This window comes from Danio rerio, chromosome 3 (assembly GCF_052040795.2).
Source record: "Danio rerio strain M-AB ecotype USA chromosome 3, GRCz13ab, whole genome shotgun sequence".
Taxonomy (NCBI): domain Eukaryota; kingdom Metazoa; phylum Chordata; class Actinopteri; order Cypriniformes; family Danionidae; genus Danio; species Danio rerio.
In genome coordinates, this window is record NC_141023.1 from 46,545,001 (window position 1) to 46,565,277 (window position 20,277).

The window sequence follows — 20,277 nt, forward strand, 5'->3', positions numbered from 1 at the left end:
TTGCTGTGAGTTTGGGGACACCTGTAGAAGTTCATCGACCACGAGGAGTACCACTGTCAAGTACAGTCACATGTTGCTTATTAATCTTGAACTGATTTGCATGCAATTTTGGTTGAACTTGTTTGACGTTTTCTTTCTTTTTGCTTAAATGCATAAAGAGAAGCCGTTTTATGAGGAGAACAAGCCTTTCACCTGCCTCGATGGATCCAAGACTATTCTTTTTGACCAAGTGAATGATGACTACTGCGACTGCAAAGACGGTTCAGACGAGCCAGGTACTTACAGAATTATTCTTTCTTTAGTGTTCATATTAAATTGAATGTAATTTAAAGGGAAAGTTCATTTAAAAATGAAATCCCTGACGTTTACCCTTAACCAGTATTTGTTCCAAACCAGTTTAATATCTGTCTAACAGAAAATTAGATATTTGTAAGAATGTTAAAAATCTGTTTTCAGACATCCATAGTAGGAGAAACCAATACAATGGAAGTCAGTGTTTACAGGTTTGACTGAAATAAAAAAAAGTGTTTGTGGTCAAGTAAATGACGATGATGAAGATAAAAAAAAAAAAAAAAATTGGCCAAACTTTGCCATTAAAGCTGCACTTTTCAGCCCATAGACTTCCATTCATATGCATGCAACAGACTTGAAGCACAAGCCTATGCGACAAGTCTTTTTAGTTCGCTGTGTTGCAAAGTTTAAGCTTGGTGTACTCTGACCTGTGCAATCGCATCATGTGACTATGTGAGACCAATCAAAATCAAAACATGACCTGTCTCGACTGAAATGTAAAATATAAACCAATTGCTCACTTTTTAATATGTCTAATCATTTTGTTTAATCATGCCCCTTTTTGCTGTGCTGTACTACATAATATTGCTGGCTCAAACTTTAGTGTGACTGTGGCATTAAGCTGGGATCACCAAGCTCAGTCTTAAGCAGGTCGCACACCAGAAGCGCCGCAACACGGCGCGCACATGACAGTTTAAAGTATCACACACCAGAAGCGCACATTCGAATGATATTTAACATGAAACTAATCAGATGGCGCTTTGTGGCGTGGCTGAAAAATGAACTGCGTCCTGAGCCGTCGCTGGGCGCCGCCGACTTGTGTATCTTGTGTATCCTGATAGAAACCTATGTTTAGAATTCTAAAATGCATGGCGCTGCGTGGTGCGGCGCGCCGTGCGGCGCTTCTGGTGTGCGACCTGCTTTAGAGGGCTGGTGTCCTGCAGAGTTTCACTCCTTCCCTTATCAAATACACCTGATTAAGCTAATCAAGGTCTTAAAAACTATAATTGAAACTTCCAGGCAGGTGTGTTTAGGCAAGTTGGAGCTAGTCAAGATTGGTGACCCCTACATTAAAGCTTTTCACCCTTATGTCTGCTTTCAAAATTATAGCTTTGTCTCCAGTTTTTACATTTAAGAGATGACCCAAAAACAATTTCTCTTTGTTTACTCGCCCTTCTGTAAATAACACAAGACTTTTGTTCATTTTCAAAACACAAATTAAACTTCATTTAAGTGTTGGAATTTGAGTCTTGTTGACCAATCCCAATTCTATTTTTGTACCCCTTCCCCTTGGCCCTTAAAAACGAGTGTGAAGGGGAAGGGCTTCAAAATTTACCCCTAAGAATTGGGACAGCACTACAGCACCTGCACACATTAACATATGTCATCGTGATGTCTTGCTTCAAATGAGATCAGAAGATCGCGACTGCTGTAGTTATTCCAGTTGTGTTATTTTTCAGTATTTATCTTCTGGAAATTACTGAAGGCATATATTATGTTATCATAATGATCTAATGTGGCAACAAGATCGTAAATGTACTGTCTATTTACACAGTGGCCGCATTCATCTATGTAAACACATCAAAAACAACATTAACATTATACCAGACACTGTAAAAAGCTCATTCCCAGCCACTAGACTTTTCTGACAGAGCATTCAAGTGAAATCGAGTGCCAGAATGTTGTGGGACTGCTATACACGAGTTATTATTATGGATTGTAAAAGCATGAGGGTAAAACACGAACGCGGTAATGAATTTATTAAAACGTGTTTGTTGTAAAAATTTGTCATAATGACAAAAAATACTAATTTGTGGATATTGCGGGTCCTGCGATCCTGCCGTTGTGTCTGGTGCATTCTGGGAAATTTTCTTACCCCCTGGTTTCAAGTGTGGTCCTGAAAAATCTTCATTCTAAGGTCTATCTTCCCCTTCCCCCTAGCCCTACGCCTTCAAGCAAAAAAAGAATTGGGACACCCTTTTACGGGAACTTGCAAAACAAGTGATAGGGGTAAGGGGAAGGGCTAAGGGGTAGAATTAGGGATTGGGCCTTACAAAGTGTAGGAGCCGATGTCAATTTTGAGTGCTAATTTACCAGAGCATTCAACAAGTCCAGATTTATATACAACTGGACTCAAGTTTGACTTAAAGGTACATTGTTAGAAGGTTTATACAAGCAAATGTCTTACATGTATGTTGGGACCATTGTTTTCGTTTACATCCCTCAAAATGGTCAATATAAAGTAATTGTGTACACAACAGTCTCTGGACTTGCTGTATCTCAGACACCAATATTTTAACAATTTATAAAAAAAAGTAATCACTTTCTGTCCATCGGATATTAGGCATACATATATATTCCAATCCTGATTTTCTAAAATATTACATCGCTTTGTAAACGTTTATTATTACCTTTTGTTGAGCCTCGCCATACAGGTAGATAGAGCACTTGAACCTGGAAGCTGCTTTGCGTGACATAACACAAGCAGATTGCCAAAAATGTAACTGTGCAACATAAGACGTGTGGTCCTGGGTCACAAATGTGGTCATTTTATTGACGTGTTTTTGAAATCAGTATAATCTAAGTTAGTTATTGTGGTACTTTTTGTTACTTGGCTACTTATTGGGTTTTTTATTTGTTTGTTTTTTTTATCTTAAAAAATAAATAATTATTACAAATCATTTTCAGTTTCTAGAATCTTCGGCCCAGAATTTTGATTTGATGCAAAATGTAGTTTTATGATGTGATAGAGATAATCAGGGTTTGTCTATCCACAGGCACTGCTGCTTGTCCCAATGGCAAATTCCATTGCACCAATGCTGGTTACAAACCCACCTTTATCCCATCCTCTCGTATTAATGATGGCATCTGTGGTAAGATGAGACTACATCTGGATGTTTCTCCTCAACAATGTTCAGTGTGATTTGTATATGAAATGATTTTCTTTTCACAGATTGCTGTGATACTACTGATGAATACAACAGTGGAGCCAAATGTGAAAATACCTGCAAGTAAGTTTAACTGTATAAAGAGAGAAGCACATTAGGAACCATTTACACAGGATGCTATTATGTCCTCCTAGACATGCATATACACCAAATGGTTGTCTTTAACCATCGTACTGTCTCTTAAGGTCTTTGCACACTGAAGACCAAAATTTTCGTTTGCGTTTTTTTTTTTAGTAGTCTAATTCGAAAAATTGTCATATGCTAAAAAACCTGGAAAAAAGGATGAGCATTAATTAATTCATCACGAAAAAATGCAAAACATTTCGTAGTCCGTTCTCTCTTCTCCAATGTAGAAAAAGAAAGAGGAATAGGCTACATATTGTAATTATCCAATACTAGCCTACATAGAGAGGAAGGAGAGTTCAGGGGTCTGTTCTTCGTTGCTCACTTAAATGATCTAAGATGATTTGGCAGATCCTGGATCTTTTAATCTTGATAACTGATCTCTAGCTAATTTGGTTCTTCAAACAAGTTTGTAAATCGGATTTAAATGTCTGGATGAACTGATCTGAGATCGCTGCGTGTGTTGTAAAGGACAGATCTATCGATCCTCGAAATCATGATCACCAATGCAACGATTGGCTGACAGCACAGCAGCGTAATGACATCATCTGATTAGTATTCAATTATCCATGTGAGCTAAATTACATAAAATTAGTTGTAAATAGTTTATGATACGCAATAACTTACACCTTGTTGTGGGCTGCATGCTTTGCCCTTTCATGTTTCAAGAGCAGTTTTAGTTTTACAGTTAGAGCGGATTTTCATTATTATAGTAGCCATAGTAGTATTATAGGATAATTGGTGTAAAGAATAACTGGTTGTTTACAAAAGCATTTTATAATATCAATTAATATCAATTTTGATATTGGTAACAAGGTTATTACAATGACTGTAAAAAATATGGACGACGCGACAGCCCTTTTTCCCATTGAACGCCTTGAGGGCAAAACGCCTGCTTGACGGGCACAAACTGTCGCAAAAGACTGCTGAAATTGGAGCCAGACATGCGCAGAAGGATTGTCTGATGGAGCCAGAGGAGGAGCCGCGAAAATGAGCAGAGTCGAGCTTCCAATCAAACGCTTTATGTAAAATCAACTACGCCCCCCGAACTTCTCAGCATGCGTTTGCTGTCATATCAACACAAATGGATGTAATAACGTTAACAAATATGAGGGTTTTATATATTCAATCGCGCCAGCTCCAGGCCGCAGCGCATAACTTACTCGCGGCGTCGCGGGCTGATTCCGGCTCGCATGCGGCAGCGCCTGATCGCTCGGCCGCCGCATCTGGCTCGATTGACTAGGGCTGGAATTGGGTAGTGAGTCCAGGCATCCGGAGTAGGTCCAGCAGAGGTAACATTAGTCAGTCTGAGCTCTAAGAGATAAGTCTCCGGCAGGCGAGAATCTAGCCGGGACTGTGTTTTGCTATCTGGGTGGCTAGGCGTGTATCAGCAAACTAATAAAGCCCGAAAAAAGCCCTGAACTTAGCGAATAAACAGTGTTCCACCAGGATCATGTATGTCAGAAACTATAGTTTACTGCTGAACTCATTTTGTCATGGTAAAATAACACAGAAATCGAATAATAACATTTCAGTCTACTTCAGTCTCCTGCCGAAGCTCAGACGCCGCGCTTTGAGAAACTGTCAATCACAGCTGTCAATCACGATGACACGCCCAGCATTAAATTACTGCTAAAAACAAACTGTTTACAAAAATGAAGATCTGCACCTATTTCAGCACAATAACCAGTGCCTTAATCGACCAGAACTATCTTTCGGGACATTTTATTGCAAGTGTAATATTTTTTTTTATTTGGGCTCAAGTCTCCTTCATTAACACGGAGGAGGCGGGCTTTATGACTTGTACTGCAGCCAGCCCCCAGGGGGCGATCTAACGGCCGAAACCTTCACTCAAACTTAGGCTTGCGGCACACTTGGGTTATTATAGTTGGCGAAAACAAACGAAAAAACGAAAACTAAAATGTAAAATAATTGTCGTTAACTAAAGAAAAAGAAAAATGAGAGTTTAAAAAAAAAAATTGAATGAACTGAAACTAAATTGTGTACATACAAAACTAACTGAAACAAACTAAAATTATAGCAAAAATCTCCTTCGTTTTGCCCAGATCGAGCCGGCTCTCCTCCAGTCTTCCTCGCTATTGCTCCCGCGACAAAAACAACGAGGGCACATGACAGCAGCACGGTGACAGCATTAAATACAGAAACTTAAAACTATTACTTATACACATTTGCGCCCCATAATGGGTTTTATTTCTGTATCTTGAACAAATCTTTTTGACCGGATCTTCTAAGTGAACTGGTTAACCAAATTGAACTGAATCATTTGAAGCGATTCGCGTTCCAGTAAGCACTTATCCACCAACTTCTTAATTTATAACTAGCTTATTAAACCCTCTCACCCTAAATAATCCAATATATACTCTCATTCAGTTATTAGAACAGCAACGTTACATTGAGAAGCGGTAAACCATTAATCCTGCGCATGCGTGATTCAGTGAACCAAACACAAACAATACAGCCTGCTGTGTGACTAAACTGACCTTGAACAACAGCAGTGCGGGTAAACCGAGGGCTTAAATGAGAGGATCTGGTGAAAAACGTACATTTATTTCATAACAGAAAATCCTAAATATATTTAATTAAATGAATCATGATTCAGTTGGGTTGCAAAACTTTACTGTAAGACATTTTTCAGGTCATGGTGATGTTTTAACTGACTGAAATTACAATGTTGAGTCCTAACATCCACGTTAAAAATCTGAACTTCCCATCACCAGGCCCGGATAATTAATTCAGAGGCCCCTTGGCACAATGTCTTCAAATCCCCCTATAGCCGCACCCCATAGTTGAATTAAAAAATAAGATTAATATAATATTTGTTAAATAAAGTTAATTTAAAATGTATTGCCCACATTTTTTAAATAAATGGTTTGCAGTACATATATTTCTAGTCTACAAAGATTAAACTTATTTTTAAAGTACACTTTGGAAAAAAAAAATATTAATACAACTATAGGGGAAATTAATGGATTTTAATATACTTGTTCAAGTTCACTGCAGCTGTACTAAAATTTATATTTAAGGGTATTTTTAATGTATAACTTCTACAAACTTATAATGCACATGATTTGGATATAACACCTCTCCAATCCAGTTCTAGGAATTTGAGTCCTCCATAATATACACACTTATTAATGATTCCCACTAGTCTTCCTCGTGATGAAGAGTAGGCAAATTCTAAGTGCAGACTGCTATCTCGTGGGCTGTTGTATTTAAATTTGAGTATGGGTAAATAGTTGTGGTAGATGATAGTGTTTATGTGTCCTCTGAATACATGTTTAAAAAAATGTATGACTGAGTTTTTTTTTTATACAATATTTATCCTGTTGATTTTGAATCTTGCACCCAACAAATATCCTCATTTAGAAAAAAAAAACTGAAACTAATAAAAACTAAACTAAAACTAAGACATTTTTAAAATATAGAAACTAATAAAAACTAAGAAATCTTCCTCTAAAAATAATTAAAACTAACTGAATTTGAAAACGAAAAGTCAAAACGAAATAAAAACTAAGTCATAAAAAATCCAAAACTATTATAACCTTGATTGGTAAAGTCGTCTGCAACTTTTGTGAAGCATCAAATCACCATCATATTAGCTGTCAAAACATGTTTATGACTTCATAGATGTATTATTGCTTTTAAAAAAAGTCACATATTGTGCATGTCTATTATCATATACAAATTATACTAAAGCAATCTAAATAGTTCATATCAATAAGTTTTCTCTTTGCACCACCAGGTGGCAGTCTTTGTACTTTCATTTCGGGGGTGCAGATTGCATAAGTTTTATTCATATCTATCTATCTATCTATCTATCTATCTATCTATCTGTCTGTCTGTCTGTCTGTCTGTCTGTCTGTCTGTCTGTCTGTCTGTCTGTCTATCTATCTATCTATCTATCTATCCATCTATCATCTATATATATATATATATATATATGTGTGTGTGTGTGTGTGTGTGTGTGTGTGTGTGTGTGTGTGTGTGTGTGTGTGTGTGTGTGTATATATACACACACATCTACACTACTACTACTGTAAGAAAATATCAGAATTCAGTACATACTTTCAGTATTTTCTTTACTTGAACTGAGCCGATCTAATTTTGTTTATGAAATTAGCCTGCTCCCGACCATGTTCGAGCTGCCTGAACTGTTGCTATGACAACAACTCTCGGATCAGTTTTAAAGAACAAAACGATCCTGGATCGTATCAAATCGTCAATAACCAAATCCAGCTAACTGAGTAATCCACGTACGAAGAATGGACCCCAGCTCGTTATCAAAGATCTGCGCTGGTTTATCCTCAAATACAAAGTTTATTTCAGGAAATCCTTAGAATTTTGATACAGGTCAAATTTATTTTTTAACGTGAAAATTATGAACGAAAATTTTAAGATTCAATGTGCAAAAATCTTTAATGTTGTTTCAGAGGTTCTGTGAGATTTCCTGTTAAAATAAAATTAGTCCAATGTTTGGTAGCAGGAGCTTAATCACGATTATAAGCCTCTTAAAGGGATTGTTCACGCAAAAATGAAAAACCTTTCACCATTTATTCATCCTCCATTTTTTCCAAGCATATTGGAGTTTCTTTTTTAACTCAAAACACAAAAGAAGATACTGTAAAGCATCCATTGACTTCCATAGTGTTTTTTGTTCTTACTATAGGTGTCAATGGCTACTGGTTTCCAACATTCTTCAAAATAACTTGTTTTCTATTTAGCAGGGGAAAGGCACTCATAAAAATTTAAAACAAGTAAAGTGTGAGAAAATGAGGAAATTTTAATTTGAGTGATCTATTAGTTTTTAATGGGTTACATTTTAAATAATAAAAAACTGTTATTGGTGGCAGTGGTTTGTGGTTCTATACAGGATACACATACTAAAAAAAGATTAAGTTCTTTGATTAAAGGTAAAATACAGTTTTTGCAATATACTAAGAATGAACATCCATGCGCTGTCTATGCTGCCAAGAAGAGTGGTTAGAGGAATATGTATGTCCTCCACTCTTTCACAAAACTTAAGAAAATGACTCCAGTTCAGAAAGCATCGGATCATAGCATTATAGATTTTAGCGTCATTATGTTTGTACTCATGATAAACTTGCATCGATAAAAGTTATATAATATAAAGGATATGTGAAACTATAGTTAAAAGTAATTTCTTTTTTGGAAGTTTGATGAATATGATAACCAGTGTCTCCTATTTGACAATCAAATTAAGTCAGCAAAACAGAAAGAGGATGGTGAAACTGCATATTTGTGCAGCAACATGAAGTTGATACAGGCCGTTTTCGAAATTGCAACAACAAAACTTAAAGGGGTGGTCCACTACGATATCATATTTTAAACTTTATTTGATGTGTAATAAATCTGTGTGAACATAAACAGCATCTCTGAATGTAAAATGCTCAAAGGTCAATGCAAAGGGAGAGCTTGGTTTTTACAGAGTTAGCTTAGCAAAGCCTACAATGAACGAATTTTTGGACTACTAAAAAATACTTCTGGGCCTTGTGAAATCACAAAAGTACTTTTACCGCGCACACGCACTGCGCAGCTAAGGGCCGTGGCCAGAGGTGCTACAGCAGAGGGAGAAAATGCCATCCTGCTATTTCCACAGAGCTTCTCTGTTTCTGTATCTGGGCTTCCAAAGGACACGACACAAAGTCAGAAGTGCTTACAGTTCAATATTAATTATGTTCCAGAAAACTATAAAATACATAGCAAGCATGATTTGACAAAACAGCTTTCAGAATCTCTCCCCGTTCAGTGCTGGATTCGGTTAAAATCTCCTCAAAGATAAAACAGCTACAAGCAGACGCTGTGAACTAAGCCACGACCTGTAAGTGTTTTTATTTGTTAAAATTGATCATGACATGTAAAGTGTCTAGCCTTAACGATATGTTGTAGCAAAGATGTAAACAACGTGAAATGTTCGCCACCGCTAACGATTTAGCTACAAGTCCATATTTATCAGTTAAACTGCTATAAACAAACACACACACTCTTCAAGCGGCGCTGCAGCCTCTCTCAGAAAATAACTTAATCCAAGCTTCAGAGAAAAATAAAAATAAACATCGCTTCCGCGCACATGCGCTTCTCAGGTTACAGATAGTTCATAGTATAGACATGCACATACATAAACACACACACAATGGCAAACACACACTCTCCTAAAGGAGCCGCTCCCCATTTTCACTCGTTACAGACACTTGTCAGATGTTATTTTAGAGAGGGCGCTTGAGGTTGACTGACTGTTTACACAAAACGCGCGTGCTTGTTCATATTAGATTAGATTAGATTAGATTCAACTTTATTGTCATTACACATGTACAAGTACAATGCAACGAAATGCAGTTTAGGTCTAACCAGCAGTGCAATAGCAGCAAGTGCAGGAGACAGGAATAAGTTATAAAGTGCAGTTATAGAAAACTATGGTGATATTTACAGATGGATGTACGATGAACATTATATACAGGTTGGATAAGCTATGAACAGATTTACAATATATGAATATATGTGCAGGTTGCTATTAATAATCAGTAGTGTGCAGATAAATAAACGATTACAAGTGTATATGTTACAATATATGAATATATGTGCAGGTTGCTATTAATAAACAGTAGTGTTCAGATAGATAAACATGATAACAAGTGTATATGTTACAATATATGAATATATGTACAGGGATAGATGAACATGATTACAAGTGTATATGTTACAATATATGTACAGGTTGCTATTAATAGTGCATGATTACAAGTGTATATGTATAGTGGGTGTGTACATAATTACAAATGCCCATATGCAGTGGGTACGTACAGTTCAATAAGTAAACAGTTCAATGTGGTGCAGTGAATGTGCAAATGTTAAACAGTGCAGTTATTGCGAGGAGTTTAAGTTAGATGAGAGTGGGGGTTGTATTGGGGGGGCAAAAGAGTCAGTGTGGGGCAGAGTTCAGGAGGGAGACCGCTCTGGGGAAAAAGCTGTTCATTGGGAATGCGTAATCGCACCAATCAATGCTTGGGAAAAGAATCATTTAACAGTCTGAAACTGCCTGATCTAGAACACAAATAGACATTAACTATTCATAAAACGTGTTTCTTATAAAATAGGTATTTTTATCTACATGTAGCCTAAAAAAAAAGGAAAATTTGACAAGTTGTATAGTTTGACCTACAGTAACCTCTAAAATAGCTAATTAATCACTAAATATCCGTCAATACACTGAAAATGTATACGTAAAACTAACATGCTGACACTAACATCTAAAAATGTATTTTGACCTTATAGGACCTTTAACATGGAGGTTTGTAACAATAGAAATGTTTAATGTTTGTACTTGGTTGTATGAGAACTACTAATATGAAGCCACACAATTTCATGCCCTTTGCTGTCTAAAATATAATCTTTTGCGTCACTGGTGTAAAATAATACATGAGATTTGCCTGCTTCTCAGGGAACTGGGACGTAAAGAGAGGGAGGTCCTACAAAAGATGGCTGAGATCACCAAAGAGGGCTTCCTCCTCAAACAGCAGCTCATTGAGGAGGCCAAGAAAGGAAGAGGAGAAAAGCAGGCACGATAAACTTTATATAAATGGCCTTGTCAGACCAACGTCTTATAATTATTTGTGTTCATATTTTACAGCTGATTACTATACAGTACATTTGTTTGTTCAGCTGATAGTTTTGTAATTATCTCAAATATCAGTTCCTATGCATTAAAATAAAATGTTGGATTGGTCTATTATTTATTTATGAAATATGACATGAAAGTATTGCTTATAAACACTGCAGTTTTAAAAAGTGAAAGTGTGAGTTTTGGGAAATGTAAAATGTTATCGTCTCTGTAGAGCAAAGTGACTGAAATGCAGGACAATAAGAAACAGCTTGAGGAGAAGGTTGAAGCACTGAGGACAGTGAAAGAAACAGCAGAGCAGCCTGAGAGGGAAGCTAAAGAGCGCCATCTCAAGGCCTGGGAAGGTGAGTGCAGCTCTTTATATTAAAGACAAAGCTAACATGTATCTTTTTTTTTTTTTTTTTTTTTTTTTTTTTTAAAGCTAGACTGCATTCCCCATGCCAAAAACTACAGAATTCATCAGTTTTTCTTGTTTGTAGCATTTCATTTTCTTCAAAATGATTAAAATGCTAATTATAGGAAAGAATGACTTGCAGTGTTTAGGTTTTTTTTTTTTATCATTATTTACATCTAATTTGTTTTCTTTGAATTCCAGAACAAAAGGCAGCTATTCGCTTGGTGAAAGACAAAGCTAAAATGGCTGAAGCCTTTTTAGAGCTGGATGATAATGCAGATGGCTTGTAAGTGCCTGTGAATATCTTGTTTTCACTGTGTGTATGAAGAATGAATGTAAAATGACCTTGTTTCTGTGTTTCAGAGTGTCAGTCTCTGAGCTTCAGTCTCATGCAGAATTGGATTCAGATACTGATGGCACACTTTCTGAAGCGGAAGCCAAGGTGTTTTTGCATATAATTATATTTCACATAAAATTCATCACCAGTCAAAATGCAAGTTATTCTTTTTTTTGAAACTGCAAATTGCAATTAGTTTAATTTATGTGATTTGTTCAGGGGCTGATGGGAGGAGTCGAACAAGTGGATACAGCAACATTTGAGTCCGTTTGGGAAAACATTAAAGACAAGTACCACTCTGAGGTAAGATTATTTTATTAACAGAATTACAAATCATGTTAGGAGAATTCTTCATTCTACACATATTTATTGTTAAAAAAAGGTTCCATATTATAATAAATCAAAATAATGTACTTAAATTCTACTGGCATTATAATAATTACAAGTCTTATAATTCAATTTATAATTATAATTTTATACGTACCATGGATCCATGCTTTCATGTTGTTGATCCAAGTTCTGACCCTATCATATGAATGTCGCAACAGAAATCGAGACTTTTCAGACCAGGCGATGTTTTTCCAATCTTCTGTTAACCAATTTTGGTGAGCCTGTGCGAATTGTAGCCTTAGTTTCCTGTTCTTAGCTGACAGGAGTGGCACCAAGTGTGGTCTTCTGCTGCTGTAGCCTATCCATCTCAAGGTTGAAAGTGTTGTGTGTTCAAAAATGCTCTTTTGCATACCGCTGTTGTAACGAGTGGTTATTTGACTTCCTGTTGCCTTTCTATCAGCTCGAACAAATCTGACCATTCTCCTCTGTTCTCTGGCATCAACAAGGCATTTGCGCCCTCAGAACTGCCCCTCACTGGATATTTTTTTCTTTTTTGGACCATTCTCTGTCAACCCCAAAGATGGTTGTGCCTGAAACTCCCAGTAGATCAGCAGTTTCTGAAATACCTGCCCGTTTGATACCAACAACCATGCCACGTTCAAAATTCTTCCCCATTCTTATGCTCAGTTTAAACTGCAGCAGATCATCTTGACCATGTCTGCATGCCTAAATGCATTGAGTTGCTCCCATGTGATTGGCTGATTAGGAAGCATTTGGACAGGTGTACCTAATAAAGTAGCTGGTGAGTGTATAGTACCTTTAATATTGCTGTCAATATTATTTACAGTGTGATTTATTCCTGAAATAGGTGTTAGCTTCAAGTGTCACATGATCCTTCAGTAATCATTATCAAGAAACTTTATCAAACTTTCTTTAAACAGTAGTGCTGTGAAATTTTTTCTTATGGAAATCATGTTACTTTACTGATTTTTTTTTTAAGACTAGAACAGCATTACATTGAAAATCTTTTGTATAACTTATCAATTTAATGCATCCTTGCTGAATAATTAAAAAAAAATAACATGACTGCATAAATGGTTTTATTAGTTGATATTTCTTGGTGTATTTAATAGCATGAACTAATTCTGAACAATACTTGCACAGTAGGGCTGCACAATATGTTGCTTCAGGATCGATAGCACAATGTGGGCATCTGCAATAGTCCCAATGTTAAATTACAGATGACAAGGAGAACACATGATTTCTGGAGTCGCCTGTGACTGAACATTTCAAGAGAGTTTAAAATGTTTGGGCACAAAAAATTATGATGTTTAAAAGTGTCATTATTTAAACAATTTATATAAAATAAATAATATAAAGTTAAAGTTAAAAATAAAGTTAAAGTTAAAATAAATTATATAAAGTTTTTGTTACTTAGAATTTTTGTCTTGTTTCTAGTCCAAATATCTACAATTCAAACCGTAAAACGCGATTATTTTCTTTGCTCTAGTGGCAGATAATTTAAGGAAAACACTTAATTTTGAGTTGTTGTTTTTCTGAAGGAGAAAAAGACTATATTTTTACTTTAAGATTTTTTTTCGATATTTGGACTAAAAATGAAACGGAGTTTGTTATTACTGTACCTGAATACTATTAGACTCCCCAGAAAACTGCCAAATAGAGCTACTCATCTTGTGAAACTATTTATATCGCAATATTTATCGCAGAAAATGTAAATATTGCAATATCAGATTTTTTTTTTCAATAGAGTGCAGCTTGCTGTGCTTTATTTATTATTCATTGTTCAACATTTACTAATGCATTTATTAACATACAGATTCATGCGTGCTATCATTGTACTAACAATGAATAGCTGTATTCTCATTCACTAAAGTTCACTAACATGAACAAATGCTGTGTATATCAAATAGATAATTGTTTTATTCATTTTCTTAAATGTAAAAATTAACTAGTACAACCTTATTCAAAAGTGTCACCAAGTGTTTGTGGTTGACTGTTACAAAATCAGACAAATTGAGTGCCATTTCTGATTTATTTTTGTTTTTAATAAATTGTCCTAACACAAGATGAACATAAAATTAGCATGTATTTTAAATCTGTTTTTTTTTTGCCTCTTAGTCGCAGCCTGAAGAACCTGCACCAGTGGAAACCCCTGTAGATGAAGTGAAGGAGCCAGTTGTAGACAATGAATCTGAGCCGTACCCAGAAGACATCTCTGAGGAAGAAGATGAGGACGATGATGATGACGATGAATATCATGAAGAGGACGAAAAGGTGAGAGGACATATCACTCTCACAACCTGAGCAAGCATTATAACAGCGATGTTTAGATCCGCAGTGACATTTTGAGTCTTCTATTAATGCTTTTCCACTTGACATTTAATGTCCTTAACCTTTAACTCATGTCCTAAGGCTTGGTGGCAAATGTCTTACAAGGCAGTGTGTTCTAACTGATGTTCACCACACTGTGCAGGTGTAAAAATGTTAGTGTGGTCGTTTATTTGCAGGCGCCACCCACCATGAAGACTCCAGAGAAGAGTCAAGAAGATGAAGAAGCCATGCCACCCTACGAGGCGGACACCCAAGTGCTTATTGAAGGTTGGTTCAGAGCGTCCGTTTAGACGCTAGGTTGAAACATTTTAGAGAAAAGCCTTTTATAGTTGATCTATTTTAATCTGTAATTATTTTTTTCCACATTGCTGGTGTGCATAATTTAAAAAAGCACTATTGGAAACTTTGTCTTCTAGAGTTAGTAAGATAGGCCCTATTTACATCTGATATTAAGGAATGATGTGCCAATCCCGACACTTGGATTGAATATCGGTTTGATACCACATATTTTTGCTGAATCGGGTATTGGCCAGCTGGAACTGATCTAAATCCGATCTTGCGCATGCGCTATATTCTGTGTAATTTATAAGCTGACAAAAGCCATGAAGGAAGCCTATTATAAGGCACTAGAAAGTTGTCATGTATATCTACTATATTACAAATGTTCTGAAGCCATTCTATAGTTTAATGTGAAGTGGAGAGGAATATTCAAGTGATTAAATTCATGTTCACATCAACGCTTCCCACCGCCACGCTGTCAATCATTCTCTAATCATTCACAATCCAAACTGCGTGCCGCATTCATGACAACACGAAACACTTTCTCCAAGACTATTTTACCCTGTTTGTTTAAATAATCTGTGGAGAAATGCAGTTAGTTTTGCATTAAATGGGTTCATTTTAAACTGCAACAGAGTTCATTGCTGTTTCTAAATCATGTTGCACTGTCTCTGTTATCAGCAGATAACATTCGCAACACTGGAGTAGAGAGGGTTATTACCTGCTCTTCACACACAAAGCAGGCCTACCTGAATGTTGAAACTTTAAATTAAAGAGGGTCAATAATATATTGAACAGATCCTCAACGCACTAATTTCTTCCTTTTGTGCTGCTGTTTTAAAAGTTTTGCAGATACCGGAGATTTCATTGATTCATTAAGCGCGTCATTTACACACCAGCTGCGCAGATGAAACATGCGCCGCTTCATAAAAATATTTTCACAATAAGTTTCTGTTCTCTCATCTTTCAGACTGAGTTTATTCTTCAGAGGGGAATACTTTAAGTGCTGTGACTAGTTTGTAAAGCCTGGCTCATTGTGGTCAAAGTAGTTGATTAGTAAAAGTGAAACTGACGGGCGCAAGATGGATTGTCATTAATTACTCAAACTGTGAATATTTCACTGTAATTTTATTTATATTCATATTTTATTTAACAGATCAGTTTTTGCTCTGAAGCATATAAGCGGATCTTGTTTTGAATTTCACCTCAAATCTTCTTATTTTGATAGCTGACCCAACAAAAATACACTAAACCAACAAATTATACTAAACAGAATTCATTTAAAAAAAATAATTTTTTAGACTAATTATTTTTTTTAGACATGCTCTGAGTTTCTCCCTCTCACTCACAGCCAGTTTACATGAGGGAATGTTTATTAAGTAAAACTCAACCTCAGAAAATACAAGCTTTGTTAAAAGGCTTTTATTTTACCAGCGATAAGTTCTGTAATTAGTTCAGATGTCAAAGAAAAATGTTAATATTAAAAAAGGAAACAAGCTGGACCACAACAGATCAATGTCATGACTAATGCTCAAATAATGTAGCCTAGTTTATAGCAAGCATCATGTTTTTAGTTCGATTGTGCTGTCTGTCATGTATAGTAGGCCTTTAGGTCTGTTATTTTTACTAAAGAAGATATTATTTGAGTTTATCAGCAGAACTATAGAAACTGCAAAAAAAAAAAGATTAAATAAAAAAAAAAAAAACTGCACAGTATCTGGATCAGATCTGTATCGGTCGAGAGTATTGAGATCGGATTGGTTCCAAAAAAATGGTATTGGTGCGTCCTAATTTTAAGATGCATATTAGTTGATTTGTTCATATCATAATATTGCTGGTTTTACCCTATTTTTGAGTTTGTTTTTTTTAACCTCAAAAACAATGTTGTAGAATCAGTCGCCACAGAATGACACAAGTATTTAATTCTAAGAGAAGATCTTTCCAACAAGTTGTATTTGAAATGTACTGATTTCATGCGGCCTCCATTTTAAAAGCGAAATCGATGCTGTGGGGGGAAGAATCCCTGAAATATCACACAGGAATGTTGTGTACCTGGCTAGAAAGTGACACAAATTTATAAGTTCACCACCTACCGAGTGACGGGAAGATCCGTTTTGAATGGATAGTGAAAATAAAAAGGGATATCAGACCTTTTTTTAGCTAAGGGAAATGGCACTATTTAGCTAATGTTTTCTTTTCCAAAAACATGTTTTAGTTGCCATTTATCAAACTCAAGTTAATGAACTGATACTATCACTATATTAGACTCTCACGATACTGAATTTCAGTTCTGAAATTTATAAAAAAATATCATCAGTGCTCAACAGAGATGACTGTCATTGGCTATGAAGGTCATCAGTTCACTGCACTTTACTGCTGTTTACAGAGCAAATTCAAACGTGCAATCTGCCGATCTCTGCGGCTTTAAAATTCTCTAGTGTCCCTGTATCTGTGTTGCCACTGGTGAAGAGCTGTAAACTGATGACCTTCAATCACAGTCATTTCTGTTGAGCACTGTTGAATGCTATGGTAAATCAGCAGCGTTTAAGAACGCGCTCAACAGTGCTTAAATGTTAGCGGGAAATGGACGTTTTTAAAATTCCGTACACTTACAGACAACACAAGGATGTGCTACAGAGGACTATTGTTTTAACGCTCACTGGGTTACATAGGCTGAAGCAGGGAATCGTCCCCACGGTGTTTACCAGCTTTCAGGAACTGAAGCCTTGAAGGACACTTAAGGCCCCGTTTACACTAGTGCGTTTTAGTTTGAAAACGCATAAGTTTTGCTACGGTTACGCCATCCGTCCACACTACGCCGGAGTTCTCGGGCGCCGAAAACGGAGCTTTTTGAAAACGCTGGAGAGGCCGTTTTCATTCTAAAACGCTGCTGCTCCGTCTCAGTGTGGATTGGGAAAGACGGAGACATCTGAAAACGGAGGCGGGGCTGCAAACGTTCGCCTATCTGATTGGGGCTTTTCCTCAATATTGAGTAGCCCACACACAGTTCAGTCTCGCATCCTCTTCTTGTAAGTTAAGACTTCGCAAGTTTGATCAAGGCTGCAGTCTCCCCTTCTCAGTTTGATATGGAAAACATATCGAGGACACGGGTAAATCTTCAAAGGGAACAGTGTACTTTATAACTTCATACACATCACCTTGGCTACGTTGTTTCACTTTCTCAACAATAAAATGTAAACATGATTTAAGGAACTGCCTATTTTCTTTTTAATATTAGCAACTTAACAGACAGCAGAAATGTTGAGGCGCCGTGCTGCATTTATGAGCGTCATCTTCACTGTGTGGATATTTATAACAAAACGGAGCCGATAACAACTGCCTCCTTTCAATTTCAGTGAAAATACGAAACACACCCTCTCTTTTGCTGAATATAAGTTTTAATAATCGATAATTATAAAAGTATAACATACAATAAGTTTATACATTGTAGGAAATAAAGGCAAGCGATCAGTCAATGTACCTGGATTAATCATTAACTTATCTTTGCGCTTAACCAAAACATGTTACCCGTGAACAAGTAACTTAATAGATTCCAATGACCAAAGTCAGGGAATTGGCCTATGTCGTTAGATAAAGACAACAACATGAATGAAATATCACGTTTAGCAAATATAGTGAGATTAGATCCAGCGGGAGATGCTTGATGAGCAGTCCGACAAGCACAGCTCTCATCTGGGTAGAAATGCTGGAGCGCTTGCCCGAGTGTGTGTGTGTGGTCACGTGATGTGCGTTTTCAGCGTTTTGGTGTGGACGGAGAGCTGTTCAGAAACGCTGGGTAAAATGCGAGTGTGGACGTGGATCGTTTTCATTCTACAACGTTGTTTTCAAACTAAAACGCACTAGTGTAAACGGGGCCTAAGTGTATTTCTCTTAAAGAGATTATGTTGTTTGATGCCTAATGTACTTTTTTTTTGTTTGTTTGTTTAAATTACACTGAAATGGATGATATTAAAGTGATGTTTACCCCATATCTGCATTTCGAAATAGCAACAACAGCTGAAGGTTTGCAGTCCACAACATGTTGCAATGTTTACAGTGCTGATCGGATACTTCCCGGTTTCTTCCCACCACAGCCTCGCTTTCATGTTGGCTGCATTAAATAAGCGTATATCAATTTAACTATGAACAATGTTTTATTAGATTGTGTTGTTTTTAATTCTGTGAGTAATTGATTTTATTCAATTCATTCTTTTGAAGTGATTTTCAACAGTGCTAAACCAAATATAGTTTCACAAGGAGCATCAATGTCAGAGCTTCCCATTCACTTTGAATAGGTGACGTCCAGCAATGCCAAACTGAATTGTGGCTCTGTCTGTGCTGCTTCAAATTGTCCTCAAAATTTAACGAATTTCTCAACTTTTCAAGTGCCAAAGGAAGTGTCAGCGAATCAGGTCGCTTTATGCAAATACCCCAGCTTAGATAGTAGGCGATTACGGACTTGTTTCATTGGCTGACAATGCTATGACAATCACGTCAGCCCCATCTTCAGACATGCCCTCTGTCAAGCATTGTTGCTAAAGCTTCATATGAATCAGGTGCTAGTGTTTTAAGCAGAAATAATTACAAATTTAGCAAAGGTAAAACCGTAATATAACCTGTGTCTCCGGCGTACAACTTCTCACCATGAAAATTGACATTCAGGCTGGACCGACTTTGAAAAATAACAGTAATAATACTAATATTAAACATTTTTATTTTTATATATACAATATCGAATTATTGTATTGAGGTTAATATTAAATTGTGACTTGAGTGTATCGTTACACCTCTTTACCTTTAAAAAAATATTTTTTTCTTGGTTTTGTTAAGAAAAACCTGAATCTTGGACTTCTAGTTTTAATTTAGGGATTGACCAACCCTGATTCAGATATAGCCTTGGAGGCTGACATGGTTTAAAGAAAGAAATAAAAGTTGTAAACAGGACCATAGTTTCTTCATAATATGAGTTATGTTGATTGATTTTGTTTTGTCATTCACAGCTGCTCAAAAGGCCAGAGATGATTTTGAGGAGGCTGAAAAAGCACTTCGGGAAATGGATGATCAAATCAGGTTTGTTATTATTAAGTACTGCTATTAAATAATACTGATTTACCCACTTCTTCTTATTTTTTTTTTTATTAGAATTTTTTTTTTTTTTCAATCCACTAAAATTTAAGATGTGTTTTGTGTGGAGCCCCACATTTTTAACAGTGTATACATGTTGGTAACATTGTACAATATGGTTAATTATGCAGTTCACTTTAGTTAATTTACTAGTTACAATATATAATATATAATATAATACATAATATAACAATAACAATATATAATACAATATAATCTTTGTTCCTAAACAGCTGTTCATTTTATGTTCATGAAGGTTGTTTATAAAACAAGTTGAGCTCTGTTACTTATTTAATAAACATTTATAAATGCATTTTATAGAGAGAATTTAAATTTGCGAGTGTACAATCATTTACTTGCAGTACTCCTACTTGTTCTAAATTGACTTGAGTTGTTGTTTTTTCATCATTTGAACACAGAAGTAGATATTTGGAAGAATTGT

General features: G+C 36.1%; 1 protein-coding gene across 3 annotated transcripts in view; it reads left to right on the plus strand.

Annotated features, from left to right (window-relative positions):
* Nucleotides 1–20,277, plus strand: part of prkcsh (PRKCSH beta subunit of glucosidase II) — a 31,059-nt gene that overhangs the window by 509 nt on the left and 10,273 nt on the right. For all 3 annotated transcript variants that reach the window (XR_015479657.1, XM_087242369.1, NM_201053.1), the window contains 12 exon segments: nucleotides 1–60; nucleotides 159–275; nucleotides 3,069–3,164; nucleotides 3,245–3,302; nucleotides 10,840–10,957; nucleotides 11,234–11,363; nucleotides 11,615–11,699; nucleotides 11,777–11,855; nucleotides 11,970–12,053; nucleotides 14,220–14,375; nucleotides 14,609–14,699; nucleotides 19,712–19,781. The exon segment at nucleotides 1–60 is cut by the window's left edge and continues 83 nt beyond it. Coding sequence is in view for 2 of the 3 variants with exons in the window: in XM_087242369.1 (XP_087098495.1) it covers nucleotides 1–60; nucleotides 159–275; nucleotides 3,069–3,164; nucleotides 3,245–3,302; nucleotides 10,840–10,957; nucleotides 11,234–11,363; nucleotides 11,615–11,699; nucleotides 11,777–11,855; nucleotides 11,970–12,053; nucleotides 14,220–14,375; nucleotides 14,609–14,699; nucleotides 19,712–19,781 (1,144 nt within the window). In the remaining variant the exon portion in view is untranslated.